The 14,016-nt window shown below is 34.2% G+C and overlaps 2 protein-coding genes across 3 annotated transcripts; one reads left to right on the plus strand and one right to left on the minus strand.

The window, feature by feature from the left end:
• Positions 1-3,606: 3,606 nt before the first annotated feature.
• On the minus strand, positions 3,607-4,140 carry LOC112098397. The gene has a single exon (XM_024184653.1). It carries the CDS (start codon positions 3,906-3,908, stop codon positions 3,735-3,737), a length of 174 nt encoding a protein of 57 aa, XP_024040421.1. The 5' UTR covers positions 3,909-4,140; the 3' UTR covers positions 3,607-3,734.
• A 988-nt stretch (positions 4,141-5,128) lies between these two features.
• LOC18031510 (E3 ubiquitin protein ligase RIN2) lies at positions 5,129-12,986 on the plus strand. Of its 2 annotated transcripts, XM_024178618.1 has the most exons (14): positions 5,129-5,350; positions 5,771-6,211; positions 6,439-6,516; positions 8,416-8,502; positions 8,589-8,710; positions 9,277-9,373; positions 9,491-9,596; positions 9,934-9,948; positions 10,023-10,180; positions 10,300-10,437; positions 10,518-10,585; positions 10,670-10,900; positions 11,534-11,915; positions 12,554-12,986. In XM_024178618.1, exons 2-14 carry the CDS (start codon positions 5,972-5,974, stop codon positions 12,608-12,610), a joined length of 1,779 nt encoding a protein of 592 aa, XP_024034386.1. In that variant the 5' UTR covers positions 5,129-5,350; positions 5,771-5,971; the 3' UTR covers positions 12,611-12,986. The 2 variants fall into 2 exon arrangements, with proteins under 2 accessions (XP_024034386.1, XP_006421669.1); XM_006421606.2 differs by lacking the exon at positions 9,934-9,948 and having other exon boundaries at positions 5,130-5,350.
• Positions 12,987-14,016: the final 1,030 nt, after the last annotated feature.

Below are 14,016 nucleotides of genomic sequence, written 5' to 3' on the forward strand. Positions count from 1 at the left end.
ATTAAAAGATTATGATATGATTTCCATCTTATATAACTTAAAGTTAGTAAACAATGACTCAAATAACACGGCCGGTCTGTTTGTCACCGTAAAATAGAAGTGCCGACTGTCGATTAAAAGTTGAAGGGAGGGTTAAAAATGTTAAGAATATATTTTTACCAGGTCATGCCTATATATCTATTTTACTGATTCTGTGAGGAGTCAAGAACTCCATTTTACGAAGACTGTACCTTACAGATTGTGTAAGATAGCTAAACCCATTTTTATCTATTTTATTTTTAATATTATGTTAAAGCACGAGCCACATAAGTTGTAATACTTTTTAGTTATCTTGACGGTCATTTGCAAAATTTGATATTAATTCCTAGTTTATGTTGTCCTACGAATCCTACTCCAGTGCAACATTTATAAGCAACAATCGTCATGATTTTTTCATTATTGTTAACAAATTATTTTCTTATTTCTAACAATTTTTTTTTCCTAATGTGTCGGAAATGCTTTATAACACACATTACACACAAGTTACATATAATGTGTTAAGTGAATAAGAGCATCAGCTCAGCCATGCCATCATCCTCATCCCGGGGTGGATCACCTCAGCCAAATGGTACGAGCAGAACACTGATAATGAGCCTTCTACAAACATGGGCCAACCAGAGACGAGTACTAGCCAAAGGAATATACCGACCAGAGACATGTACCGAGCAGATACCCATCCCCCAAGGAGCGGGAACACGATCTCACGAAATCACGACAGTTGCGCTATGCCCAGAACCGTTGAGGGATATACGGTGTCCCACGTTTACCCACAATGTAGCAGTTGAAGTCTTATGAGGGGCTACTACTACCCGAGAAAGGGGGGCATGAAGGGTGAACGGAAACGTGTGACAACAGCTATAAAAGAGGAAGAAACCAATGAAGAAGGGGGAGAAAAAACTGAGAGAGGGAAAACTCTGCCAAATTTAAACCAGATTACTTTCTATACAAACTGTGAGCAAATTATAAGCAATTATCGAGTCTAAATTGCACCGTTTTCCCGTAAACACCCTGTGCTAACTTAGACATTGGAGGATTTATGCCAGTAAAACCACCGGCGTCTCTGATCCACTTTTGTGAACGCAGGTTTAGTAGGAGAAGGAAGGGCGATTCCAACTCCAGTGACTTAAGGGGTCGTTGAAGCAAGAAGAAACTGACATCTTCTCTACCGACCACATAAGCATTGGTGTACAAATCTGGTCAGGCAAAGGGCGAGCAGATTTCAGCATCAACATAATGAACATATGTTCTTATCTATAACCAAATAAAAAAAAAGAATTGACTGATTATGTTACTTACAAATAAAATCAAAATTCTTCTTTTAATCATACGCCTCAAACAATTGGAGGGACGGGCGGCTTGAATCTTAATCATAGACCTATAATAATTAGAGAGCCGGGCCGCATTATTTGTGGATTAATAAAAAATCTTCATAGGGTCGTTTGGCCCATTAACATCATGCGGAGTCATGAATATCATAACAAAACAGGCCCTATTTCTCACAAAGTGCAAGTCATTGGTTACGGTCCCAAGCCGACACCTTTGAATGTATTTCAAGCAATGACTTGTAATATGGTTGAAAGTTTGCAACTAGTTGCACGTATCAAATTTACCTGCAAATAATGGAGTTCCACCAAAAGTTGGCAGCATCATAAATGTATATATTTAATTACACTCTATTTGGTATACCTTTTTAAATATAATTAATTTAAGTTAAATTTTTATTAGTAGAATTTTACAGGTAAAACTGTCACTAAAAAATTTTTAATTATATAATTGTCAATGAGAGTTTTTATTAAAAATTATAAAATTACTTTAATAGATAAGTTATTTAAAGTTATGTTATGAAAGGAATGAAATAAAACTATAGAATAAGTAAAGGATAATTTAGACATTTTAATATTTTAAAAAAACTTTTCAAGCTATACTCCCAAAAACATAAAATTTGAATTTTTACTAACTTATTTAATCTTTAAAAAATTTATAAGATTAAATAAGCACCTATGGTCATTAGATAAATCATACCAAACAGGCACTAAACTAGATTTTGGTTGGAAGAAATGATAGGAAGGGAAAGGAATGAAAAGGAAAGAGATGGAAAGAAAATGAGTGAAAAAGAGAATGAATCTCATTTTCATTGTTTGATTGAACATGGAATTCTTCTTTCTCCCCTTATTTCTTTCCCCTATCCTGTTTTCCTCTCCTGTCCTCTCGTCTCCTCTCCTCTCCTTATATTTCTTCAATTCAAACATGTCATTAAGAGTGTTTATTTAAATGCATTTAGTTATTCAGCTAAAACATACTGAAACTTATACTTCCTACCGGTGAGAGACTCTAGGAAGGTCCACACCTGGCATGCGCTTCTTAAGTATGTGAATTGACAATACCACATTGATTCTCATAAACTCATCTAGAATCAACCTAAGTCCACAGCTATAGAGATATTGTGCCAGAAATCTGTTTGTTGTTTAACAATAACTCCTTAGTTCCTGCGTAAGAATGGTTGTAACAATCTATGATGCTCAATGATTATGCCTTCTATTCCCTACTAAGGCCTAATTCTTGGAGCTGCATTTCATGACCAAACACTGTCAAGACCACAACTGATCTGCCAAAATTACACTTTGGCTCACTATGTTAAAAACTACGAAAACAAAATTCACACACACATCTATAGTGGGATTGGGCAAGGACACAAATGCTCCAAAGCAGCCACTAAAAAATCTAGCACCAACAACAATTTAAGTACGAGGCTTAAGTCAAGCGATCTCATCAGTTTGCCATCAACATCAGCGTTAGAGAACTAGAAACTTCAACAAACATCATGCTCCCCCAACTAATTCCTTGCAATATCCTTAAGTTTCAGCAAACTATCAGTACAGGCACAAATTGATGTCTACATTCAAATGTTTAGTCTCCCACAAATAATACTACTAATAATCTTGTTATCACTTTCTTTTATTTTAATTTTTCTACTACTTGACCTTGAGTGTGACCTATAGTTTACAGATATGACAGAAGGGGCACTACTAATGACATGCCCATACACAAGCTCCATAAGTCATCAGAACATGAAACTACAGCAAAGATTCAGTGAGTTTCAAAACAAGAATACTAAACGTGCCTTCAAAGAAGTGTGCCACCATGGGTGCATGCATTAGCCAATTCAAAACTACATAATTCCATCCCCTATCCCATAAATTTCAAACAGCTTCGGTTATTTCGAGAAGACACACTCAGAAAATCCCCACTTGTTTAAATTCCTATAGATAGCGATAAAAAAGAATTAGCAAACTGTAAAAGCCGGTTCATATATCACTAGCCTATTTGCTAAGTAAGAAATGCTCTAAAATCCTCTAGTAGCATATTCAACTTCTTGCCAACGAATTTATTCAAGCCAATTATGTTTCATATCAAATCATATCAAAATTGAATTCTCTATTAGCACAATAATCCCTAAACATCTATGCAAATAAACATGAACTTTCTTCGAATCACAATTATCTTTCATTCTTGTAACAGTTAATACAAAATGTAACAAATCGAATTTTCACATATCAATTACTGTAGTTGCTTTAGTGACAGGAAAAATTTGGGCATAGTTCTACTTCTCATGGGGAAAATATTGACCTGCTTTGTCTTTGACTAAGCGGCGTCGCATCGATCGAGCAGCTAAATATAATCTAATCTAATCCAATCTAGTCGTCGTCGTCTTTTCTCTTGGGCTTGCGGTACTTCTCTTCAATGTGCTTGGCCATATAAAGGCCAGTGTTGGCGAGCTTCTTTATGTTCGGAACATTGTAGTTTTGAGCAATGTAAACCCCGCACACCGTCCCCATTATGAACGAGAAGCTGCTTCTTATGATCCCCATCGACACTGTCGCTTATCACAATTATCGCGCTACTCCTGTTGCTTTACGATCGGCGATCGTAGTTCTTGAGTGTTAAGAACTGAGACCTTTGAGTTCCGGTTTATAGGCCTAGGGTTTTTAATTTTTTTTTTACAGGGTCGCTTCTTCAGTTTGCAGTTTCTCGAAGCGTCGGCTCGAGGCGATGACGAAACGTATCGAGCGCGTGCTCGACCGAAGCGAATTGCTTTTGAATTTTGACTCCAGTCTCAAGTAAGATTTTTATTTAGTTTATAAAATGATTATTCCTTTGTAAAAAAAAATTATTTGATTATTAAATTTAGGAAGTATTTTCTGAAAATATTTGAAGTAATATCATTTTACCGACAGTATAAAAAATAAGTGAATTTAGAATTAAAATTGGCGACAAATTAGAAAAAGAAATTGGTTTCGCTAAGAGGCAAAGCACGTGGACGGTGGATCGTTGTGGTGGGACCAACCATTTTAAACATAAATTTACTATAATGAGACTTTAAATTAAATATAAATTAACTCGGTTGCAGATCGCGTGATATATATTAACCGAAAATTAATGTAAGTTGTAAGGAAAATAATAAATAAAATATTCAAATAATGTAAGGAAAGTAATATTGAGGTGCATCGAAAATGAAAATAATTTTAAACAGATAATTGTGTATTTATGTTACCAGTTTATTTAATATTATTATTTTATTTTATTTATGAATGGTTATTTTTAATTTTGAATTTTATACCAGAATGTTCTATGCCGTATGTAGATGGAATTTTCTTAATCACATGTTACGTTTTATTAATAATAGAAATAATAAAGGAAATGCGTTTGCCCTTATTCTTAAGGCAAAAAAGGAAGGCACAAGAGTGTTTGACCTTCTCAATTACTCTTCTAGAGTTCATGCGAACCTCGAGTTCCATCAAAATAAAAATTTTAATTGAGGGCCTTTATGCTTTAGTTAAGATGTTTACATCCCACAACTCCCCAAGATAATATAAAATATGACCCCAAATTTAATTTTTTAAAATCCAAAAAATTAAAAAACAAATTACAAACATTAAGAAATTATTAGATTGGTATGAGTCATTGGCAAATTTACGGATGCCCGGATGTGCAAACAACAAGTGCATTTATGGACAAAATTAATAATAATTTTATAATAATATATTATAGAAAAAATAACTAATAAAATAATAAAACAAATAAAGCATAACATGAAAGCAATATGATGATAGATAATAAATAATTCGATTTTACCATCGGATCTTGCTTTCGCTATCGTTCCCGCAAAAACTGACCCAAACTTCCCCTCTGAATAAAAGGTCTTTTTATTCTATTCTCTCTCTAAATTAATAAAATTATTAGAAAAAAAGGTATTGCAATTGAATTTCTTTTAATCCGCCGTCGACGCCAACTCTTTCTTAGATCGAATCAGGTTCGTTAATTTGTGTTATTATCTTCGTTTCCATTTTCAATTTCTCTCTTTTTTTTATGGTTCAGTTATTCTTTTAATCCATTTTAAATAAATTTTCAACAACCAATCATAGCTTCAATTCTAATCCTAGGGTTTCAATTTTTGAATTCATTGTGTTGGTAGTCTCATTCTGTTAGATTCAATTTTTTTTTTATTCAATTCATCTATTAATTTTCTTTTTGGTTAAATTTCTAATTTTGAATCTTGTTGAATTATTTCAATTTAGAAAAATTAAGCCAATTGTACAATTGATTACAATTCCTCTGCAACCAAACAAAGCATTGAGGGTTTTTTTTTTATAAAAAAAAAACTGTTAATTATTGGTTGATTTTGTCAGGTGATTTGTTATTGGCATAGACTAATTGTGTTCATTTGGTGCAGGTTTTTTGGTTTCGATCTTGGAGAGTTACATGAATTGACGTGTTAATTTGGGAGGGCCAAGCTAAAGTTAAGTTTGCAACTTTCTGATTAGCACGGAATTTTGGATTATTGGACTATTTCGGGTGACGAGTCATGAGATTATAGTTGTAATGAGAATTTGTGGTTTTGGTTTGGGTGAAAAGGCTGGTTTTATTATTAGAAATGGGTGCAAGCTACTTAGTGATTTCTGCGGCATCTACAATTTTAAGTTTTGTGGGTCTTCAGTTTTGGACAGAGTTTTCATTAGATAAACTACAAACGGATGGGTTAGTTGTTGAGAATGTTATTCATTTGGAGAGTGCCAACCGTGTGCTGGAGCTGCTTTTACGTTCTTATGCTACAGTATCATTGCTGGCTAATTTTGTGCTCAATGTATTTGTTCTAATTAATCTTTGCCTAAAGGTGAGTTTGATCTTTTGATGCCTCAATCACACATGAATCTTTTGCGAAGTGGCTAAATGCTGGGTTATGTATTGTTTGGAGAAGGATTTAACCAACTGTGTCATTATGTTATAGTTTAATTAATCTTTGGTTTAATTAAGTATGATCGATCATCTTGTGATTATGATGGTTAATTAGATATGTGATTTTTTTTTTCAATGGTTTTGGTTTCTGATTTTCCCTTGCAGACTATATTCTTCGGAGAGTTATATCCCGCTGAAACTCGAAAATTTGTGGAACGTCTCATCAACTATGTTATTTACAAGGTGAAACTCTTTGAATTGGTTAGATGCAAAGAAAAATTTTAATGCTTAGTAGTTTATTTATGAATTTATGGCAATGAAGTTTGCAAATAGTTATTCTCTCTGGTCATTTTTCTCTGTTTGGTTAGAAGTAACTCATTAGGAGAAGATTTTGTCAAAAATAAAATTTCTGCTTGATATCTCAAGGCCCGGATAATATAATGAGATTAAAACAGGTCTGAAAGAGGGTAGTAAGAATTAAGAAAACTAATTAATGTTTTGTGAGGTAGATCTTGACAAGGGAATTCCTGGGTTATCTGTAGTGCAGAAATAATTGCGTTCTCTTGGAGAACATGCATGAATGGGTGCATTAATCCCACAAATTTCAATGCCCTCATTACTGAACATGGAAAAGGTTTGGTCAGCCCTGAAATGGTTTTGTACAAGAGCTAATTAATGAGAGTAAGATGGCTCCAATTTTTGGTGGCAATATTTGTGTCCAGATTTTTTCTATTATTTAAATAAGGTTGCTTTGAGATTGAAGTTACCATGTACAAACTGGGGTTCTTGTCCTTATGATGAATACTGAGCTAATTTGGTATCAGCATCTAATACGAAAAAGCTTCTGCTGAAAAATGTTCGTTGGAGATCTTCTTTCTTCTCTTGTGGGGATCGGGTTTTTATCGATTTCAATGTTGGCTAGTTTATACAGCTAATGTTTATTAATGAAATGTGGATTTCCTTTCAGATATCTGTCAATTTGAGTTGAATAAGTTTGCCTGTTTGGGGATCTACATGATGGACTTTTGTTGTAGGGCTGGAAGGTAAGGAAGAAAAGTATGGGAGTATTGACCGAGTCCTGATGGGAGTATTAACCGAGTCCTGACTCCCTTATTACTTTATCTTAGTAAAATGCAGGGTGTCAGGCAGCATGTAGGATGTGATAATCAGTAATATCTTCTTGATATGGTCACCGTTTTGGTCAGATTTATACAACCAATTGTAACAATGATGATTCTGCCATTCGTGATGCATGCTCATACTTTTGCTAATAGTGCCATGTGTGTCCATTTCTGCATATCCATGTCTGCATATTTGCAGGTGTGCCTGTTTGCAGACTTGGCAGATGGATCAGAGAAGAATATGTGATGGAAGCAATGAAACTTGCGAGTGATTATATGAATGTTATTCTAGTTGAATTTGTAATTTGATGCTATTAATGTACTTTCAGAGTTCTCTATAGGTCTATGGGTGCATGTGTATAATTGTTTCTTGAGATGTTTCACATGTACCTTGAATTCAACTTTGGTTGTGTAGTTTTATCCTTTTGGAAGATCTATATCTGAAGGGCATAAGGAGTTTGAGATTATGACTAATGGATGCTGTGATGGAATGGTAGAATTGAAGATCAGATATATGAGAGGAGATATTGGTGAAGTTGTTAATCATGTGTCTCAAACTTTAGGGATACTTTTTAATAGAAGGGCTTGCCATTATTATTGCATGACGAATAAGCATATGCATAAATTTTAAAAATTAAAATGATCTAAAGATCTAACAAACACGAGAAAGCTAATTGAAATGGGATGAGGTTGTCTGTAGGTTGATTGTTTGCTTGTAAATGAATCTCCCGGTTCCACAAACTGTGCTGCAAGAGAAGAGGGTTGTATTCCCTGATTTTCTGTTGTAAAATGTTCTCATGACTGATATTAGTAATCATTGTAGTGCAGTTGATCTGATATTAAATTTTAAATCATTTTTTATTTTATGATTTTGTAACACGATGACTGAATTTTTAATGATCTGAAATGTTGTATGTTGAGACTGGAGTGATGGTCAGTCATCTTTGATAAACTTCTTATTCTAGTTTCCTTTACCAAGATTAATAATTCAGTTGTTATCTGTGTGGTTAATTCTGAGCAGGGGACATTTCTGCCTCTGGTTATTCCACCAACAGTATTTCAAGCAGGCCTGTGGTCAGTCTGGTTAACTGTTCTATGTTCTTTAAAGGTATATGAGACAGTATGTTGTCATGGAAATATCAGGAAATTTAAATGCAAATCTTTACCCTAACATGTCCCTTGCATAATGAGCAGATGTTTCAAGCTCTGGCAAGAGACCGACTTGAACGATTGAATGCATCTCCTTCTGCAACGCCATGGACATATTTCCGTGTATTTTCAGCATTACTGTTTGTTCTTGCCGTTGACATTTTCTGGTATTGCTCGATGACCTCTGCTTTTGATAAATAACATGTGAATTACAACCTGGAAATGTTTTTAAGATCTATGTTTTTGCATCATTTAGTTTTCTTTTATTGTTTGTTGTAATCTGCATATTTCCTTCAACATTAACTAAAGGCTCATAATCTTTGATTGGATTCTACAAAATCCTGTCTTTGATCCCCTTCTTTTATCTTCTTCAAAAAGGGTAAAGAGAAAGGATAGTTTACCATCAGAAGTTAGTGTAATGAATTGCAAAGTCATCATGCATTAAATGTTGTCTGTAATTCTGAGCTGAAAAGTAAATGCCCTCCAAGTTCTGGGAATAGCCATTGCAACCAAGTGCAAAAGTAGACATATGGCTTCTTTTCCCCTTGAAGAAGTCTATGAAATTCTTTTCTTTGAGTATGATCAGATTGTGACGGTCTAGTTTCTGATGTGTTAAAAGTAGTAAGTCTTATAGGATGATACCATTTTATCACTAGTTTCAAAAATAGTATAAGTTTGAATGGCTTAGTATAGCTGAGAAATTCCTCATATGTTCATTGTTTGGTGCTTACAGGATAAGGATGTGTCTGCTATTATTCAAAACACTGGATTCGTCTATGTTCCTGTTGTTATTTTTTGAGCCTCTCAGTGTTGCTTTTGAGACAATGCAGGTAATTTTATGAGAATTATGAAAAATAATTCATAGAGTTATGAACTTCATTTTTTTTGTTTGATGTGCTGTTGGACCTTCATTGACCAAGTCATTTGATACCTAAAATGTTCTGTAGGCCATTTTGGTTCATGGGTTCCAGTTACTTGACATATGGCTGCACCATTCAGCAGGGAACAGCACCAACTGTGCAAGATCAAAATTTTTTGACACGTTGGCTGCAGGTGCTTCTTCCAACTTTCAGGTTCATATTGATATGTAAATGTCATTTCTTTTGGTTTTACAAGGGGTATTCGGTTGTTCCAGATATTTTGCCTTTCCATTTACTAATTATTATGCCTATAAAGTTCATATTGATAGAGCTTGGTTTTAAGTTATAGATATGAGCATTAGTAATATTTCCCAGTTATTTTCTTATCAGTAGTTGCTTTGTGAATTATTCTTATATAGTCTCTTTAAAGAATCAAAGTTAGGCATTTTTTTCCACAAAAAAGAAAAGCTTTTTTGTGTTTTCCCCTCACTTCTGAATCGGTTTCTTTCTTTCCTCTTTGCCGAGTACAGCCTTTTTGTTTTCAGGTAGCTGTCAGCTTATGCAATTTCAGCATGTTTATAGCTGTTTTAGCAAGCCTGATTTGGGAATGTGTCTGCAGGTTCATTGTTGGAATGGAAAGGCATTCTTATCCGGAATTTTGGATTCTTCCTGGACATGGCTACATTGCTGATGGCACTCGGTCATTATATACATATTTGGTGGCTTCGTGGCATGGCATTCCATCTTGTTGATGCGATCCTTTTCTTAAATATACGTGTAAATATTTGCGTAATATGCCATTTTTCCAGTTTGAAAATATCAACGTCCAATATTGTGGTTATTTTGATATTCATTATGTCAAGTACCTTCTTTTAATCTTGCAGCTTTTTTGACAGGCCTTGCTAAGTGCAATCATAAAGCGCATAAAAGGATTCATCAAACTAAGAATAGCTTTAGGACACCTTCACGCTGCACTTCCTGATGCAACATCTGAAGAGCTACGTGCATACGATGATGAATGTGCTATCTGTCGAGTATGCTTTTTTCTTTTGTTGTTTGCCTTTTAGCTTTCTTTAATCCCTTGGATTGTTATGAACTGTGCAAAAATTGACAGGAGCCCATGGCAAAGGCTAAAAAGCTGCTCTGCAATCACCTTTTCCATCTTGCATGCTTGAGATCTTGGTATGGTTATGTTATTTGTTTCAGGCACCCTCAGGTAGTGGAATTGTTTATTTGTGAGGTTTAATGGTTATGTGAAAATACCAGGTTGGATCAAGGTTTAAATGAGATGTATTCATGTCCCACATGTCGAAAGCCGCTTTTTGTTGGCAGACGTGAGATTGAAGCAAACTCTCGTCCAGGGGAAGTTTCAAGTGATGAGCAGTTAGCTCGGCAGTTAAGTATGGGCCTTGATAGGCAAAACAATACTGGACAAACCCTGCCTACTGGTGTTTTCCCAAATCAGACACAACCCCCTGTGGAAGGCAGTCCTTGGAGGTTGAGTTCCTATATATCCATGTAGTTTCCTTTGCTTGCCTTGGAATAGTAGATCTTTCTGTTTAAATTTGAAAAGGAAAGTAGTATTAAAATCCACAGGCTATAGTTTTGAATTATTAAAACTCTGATCTGTATTGCTGTACATTGGTTTGTTGGCAGTTAGTCCTTGGGTGAAGGGGATATCCTAGGCTTCTAGCTCCATGAACGACTTAAATATAGGTCTCTGCTTTGGTGCACTCAATTCCATTAGCAAACTAACTGATATCTTCTTGTGATACAAATATACAATGGTAATCAATTTAAATTGGATGAGAGCAGCCTTTTTTTGGCTCTTACTACTTTGAGGAAAACCAATTCCCCTTTTGTGCATTATTTCCATCTGAATATTGATAGAATGCTGTGAACAGCTATACATTCTATTATACAACCCATTTTAGTCAATTAAACTCTTCAAGGAACTATTGTATTGTAGCATTTGCTAAAACTTATCTTCTACGTGAGTGTCAGTAAAGGTCGTCTTTCTGCTTTCTGATCTTGCAAAATTTATGTTTAATACTTCCAATTTTTAAACAATGTTATATCTGTCGGCTGTTCATGTTGCTGCAATTTATTCTTTCTTCTTTTGCTCTGTAGGAATGCAGGATTGGATTCAAGTTGGTTGCATGCTTGGCCAAGCCAAGGTGTCGATGGAGCTGGTCCCTCTACTGCTATGAGATCTGTTGGATTGAGCAGAGTTCAGATGATGATGAGACATCTAGCATCTGTAGGGGAAACCTATGCTCAGACTGCCATTGAAGATACTTCTTGGAGTCTATGGCCGATGAATCCCTCTCAGGCTAGTGCATCTGGCTCACCGGTTCCACCTGCTGTTCCAGGAAGACATCCTGGAAACACTGGTGGTGCACATGCAAGGTCCACCTCACGTTCTGCAAATGACAACATAGCAAACATACTTGCCATGGCTGAGACTGTAAGGGAGGTTTTGCCACACATGCCAGAAGATTTAATTTTCCAGGTGTGTTTGGATTTTATGTTTGATCCGCTTTGGCCTTTTGCCAAACCATTTTACAATTCTTAAGTCATTACTGACATTTTTTTATAACCATTGATGTCTGCTGGTCAAGAAATCTTTAGTTTCTCAGTTGTTATTTCTTCAAGTGAACGGTGACTCCTAGGTTTTTTGCCTTCTATAATATACCACCATAATGTACATATTCCTATTTTTTTCTTTCTTCCATAATCCCATTGTGTATACAGAAGGAGCTTTATAAACTGTTGCAAGTAGTTGCACGTAGTTTAAGCAATAAGTGAGAATCGTGATGTTGTAATTAAATCTATTTTCCTCTTAAGGTATTTTGACATATTATAAAAGATGGTGAATCTCTCTCACCCAATTGGAGGAGGATTAGTTTAATTTGGGATGACATAGGATGAGGTGCTTACAATGTCAAGAGTAGATGTAGATATGATCTAATTGACAGTGGCTGGATTTTGTTAATGATTATGTAGTCTTTTTATGCTTAGTAGTCATTGTGGAATTTGTGCAAATGAGATATGATTGACAATGAGAATTCATGCTTTTGTGCTTGCCTTTTTCTGTACCGCGAAAATTCAATCAGTTTGCTTAAAGAATCAATGAATCAAATGTTGCAGGACTTGCAGAGAACAAATTCAGCAACCATTACTGTGAATAATCTTCTTCAAATGTGATTGATTACTACTTCTGTAGTCGCTGCTGCGTGCTTCAATACCGGCATACTGTTGTCTGTCCCATATGTAACTAATATTAAAAGGTTTCTGGATGTACCCCGCTGCAAAGGTAGTCGAGTTACCAAACAGGCTGCTCTCCTTTTCTACTTCTTCGTTTCTTCTCCATTTTTTCCTTTATTAAATTTAAATATAGAGAAGCTCCGTTCTCTGTATATAAAGGCAGCTCCATTATATTCGATGTTCTTATGAAAATAACAAAGAGAAAGTCATACATATGATGTAGCTATTGTAATCTTGTATCCTGTCAAAATAAAGTTTATATATATACACACATTCATGGACAGACTGGTATGTGCAGTCTGGTTTTGATGATGCATTTTGTTGCCTTGAGAAAAACTGGTACATATTTTTCTTCGATTTCAAGTACTAGTACCCTAATCGTGAGTCTAATGATTGTTACTATCATATTTCTACGTGGAGTGTAAAACTGACTATCTGGAATGTGAATTACAAAAGTCATTACCGTGAAATGTCAAGGGATTTTAATGTATTTAAACAGTTAGTTAGGTAGCGTTTGTTTTTTCGTTTGAAATTTAAATATGTTTGCATTTTTCTAAAGTTTAAATGGGTCTGATTGCGAAAATATTCGTTTGAAATTTAAATATGTTTGCATTTTTCTAAAGTTTAAATGGGTCTGATTGCGAAAATATGAATAATATGTTTGTTTTTCTTTTTTAAATATTTGAATATAAGTGGCATGTTTGTTTTTATAATAAAAAACATATTAAATTTAGTTATTTGATATTTATGTCTTGGTAAATTAAAACAAAAAAAGAATTATATTTTATAGTTTAGGAAATAAATTATTTATAGAGATATTTTTAGAATGAGTAATGCTGCATATTTCAAATTTTTTATCTCAAAAAGTTATCCCAAATGATGTGTCATTTATCAATTGGTTGGTGAGATAATACAATTAATTCACTTGGATCTTGTAAAATATTATCAACCACTCAATTAATGATACATCATTTGGGATAATTTTTTGGGACAAAAAATTTAGGATGTGTAACACTACTTAAATATAATATTTACTTGTCATTTAGATTTTTTTCATTTAGATAAAAGTCACAAAAATTTTTTTTTTTCTATTCAGGTGTAAATATCTGAAAATTAGATATAAATTTCAAAAAACAAACAAGTATATTATGAAAAAGGTCTGAAATTAATAAAATTTCAGACTTCAAATATTTAATAAGCAACCCCTTAGATTTGCATATTCAGATTTTATATTTATATTTCAGGTAAATTTATACTTTTTTAAATTTCAGACTTCAAAAATTTAATAAACAACCCCTTAGATTTGCATATTTAGATTTTGTATTTATATTTCAGGTAAATTCATA

Source organism: Citrus clementina, unplaced genomic scaffold (assembly GCF_000493195.1).
Source record: "Citrus clementina cultivar Clemenules unplaced genomic scaffold, Citrus_clementina_v1.0 scaffold_9, whole genome shotgun sequence".
In the NCBI taxonomy this organism is placed as follows: domain Eukaryota; kingdom Viridiplantae; phylum Streptophyta; class Magnoliopsida; order Sapindales; family Rutaceae; genus Citrus; species Citrus x clementina.

Bases quoted from the DNA above. Each gene is read 5' to 3' on its own strand.
- LOC18031510 (XM_024178618.1), top strand. From the start codon at position 5,972: ATGGGTGCAAGCTACTTAGTGATTTCTGCGGCATCTACAATTTTAAGT. The intron at 8,503-8,588 runs GTATATGAGACA...CATAATGAGCAG, and splicing joins CTGTTCTATGTTCTTTAAAG to ATGTTTCAAGCTCTGGCAAG. The intron at 10,586-10,669 runs GTATGGTTATGT...TGAAAATACCAG, and splicing joins CTTGCATGCTTGAGATCTTG to GTTGGATCAAGGTTTAAATG.
- LOC112098397 (XM_024184653.1), bottom strand. From the start codon at position 3,908: ATGGGGATCATAAGAAGCAGCTTCTCGTTCATAATGGGGACGGTGTGC.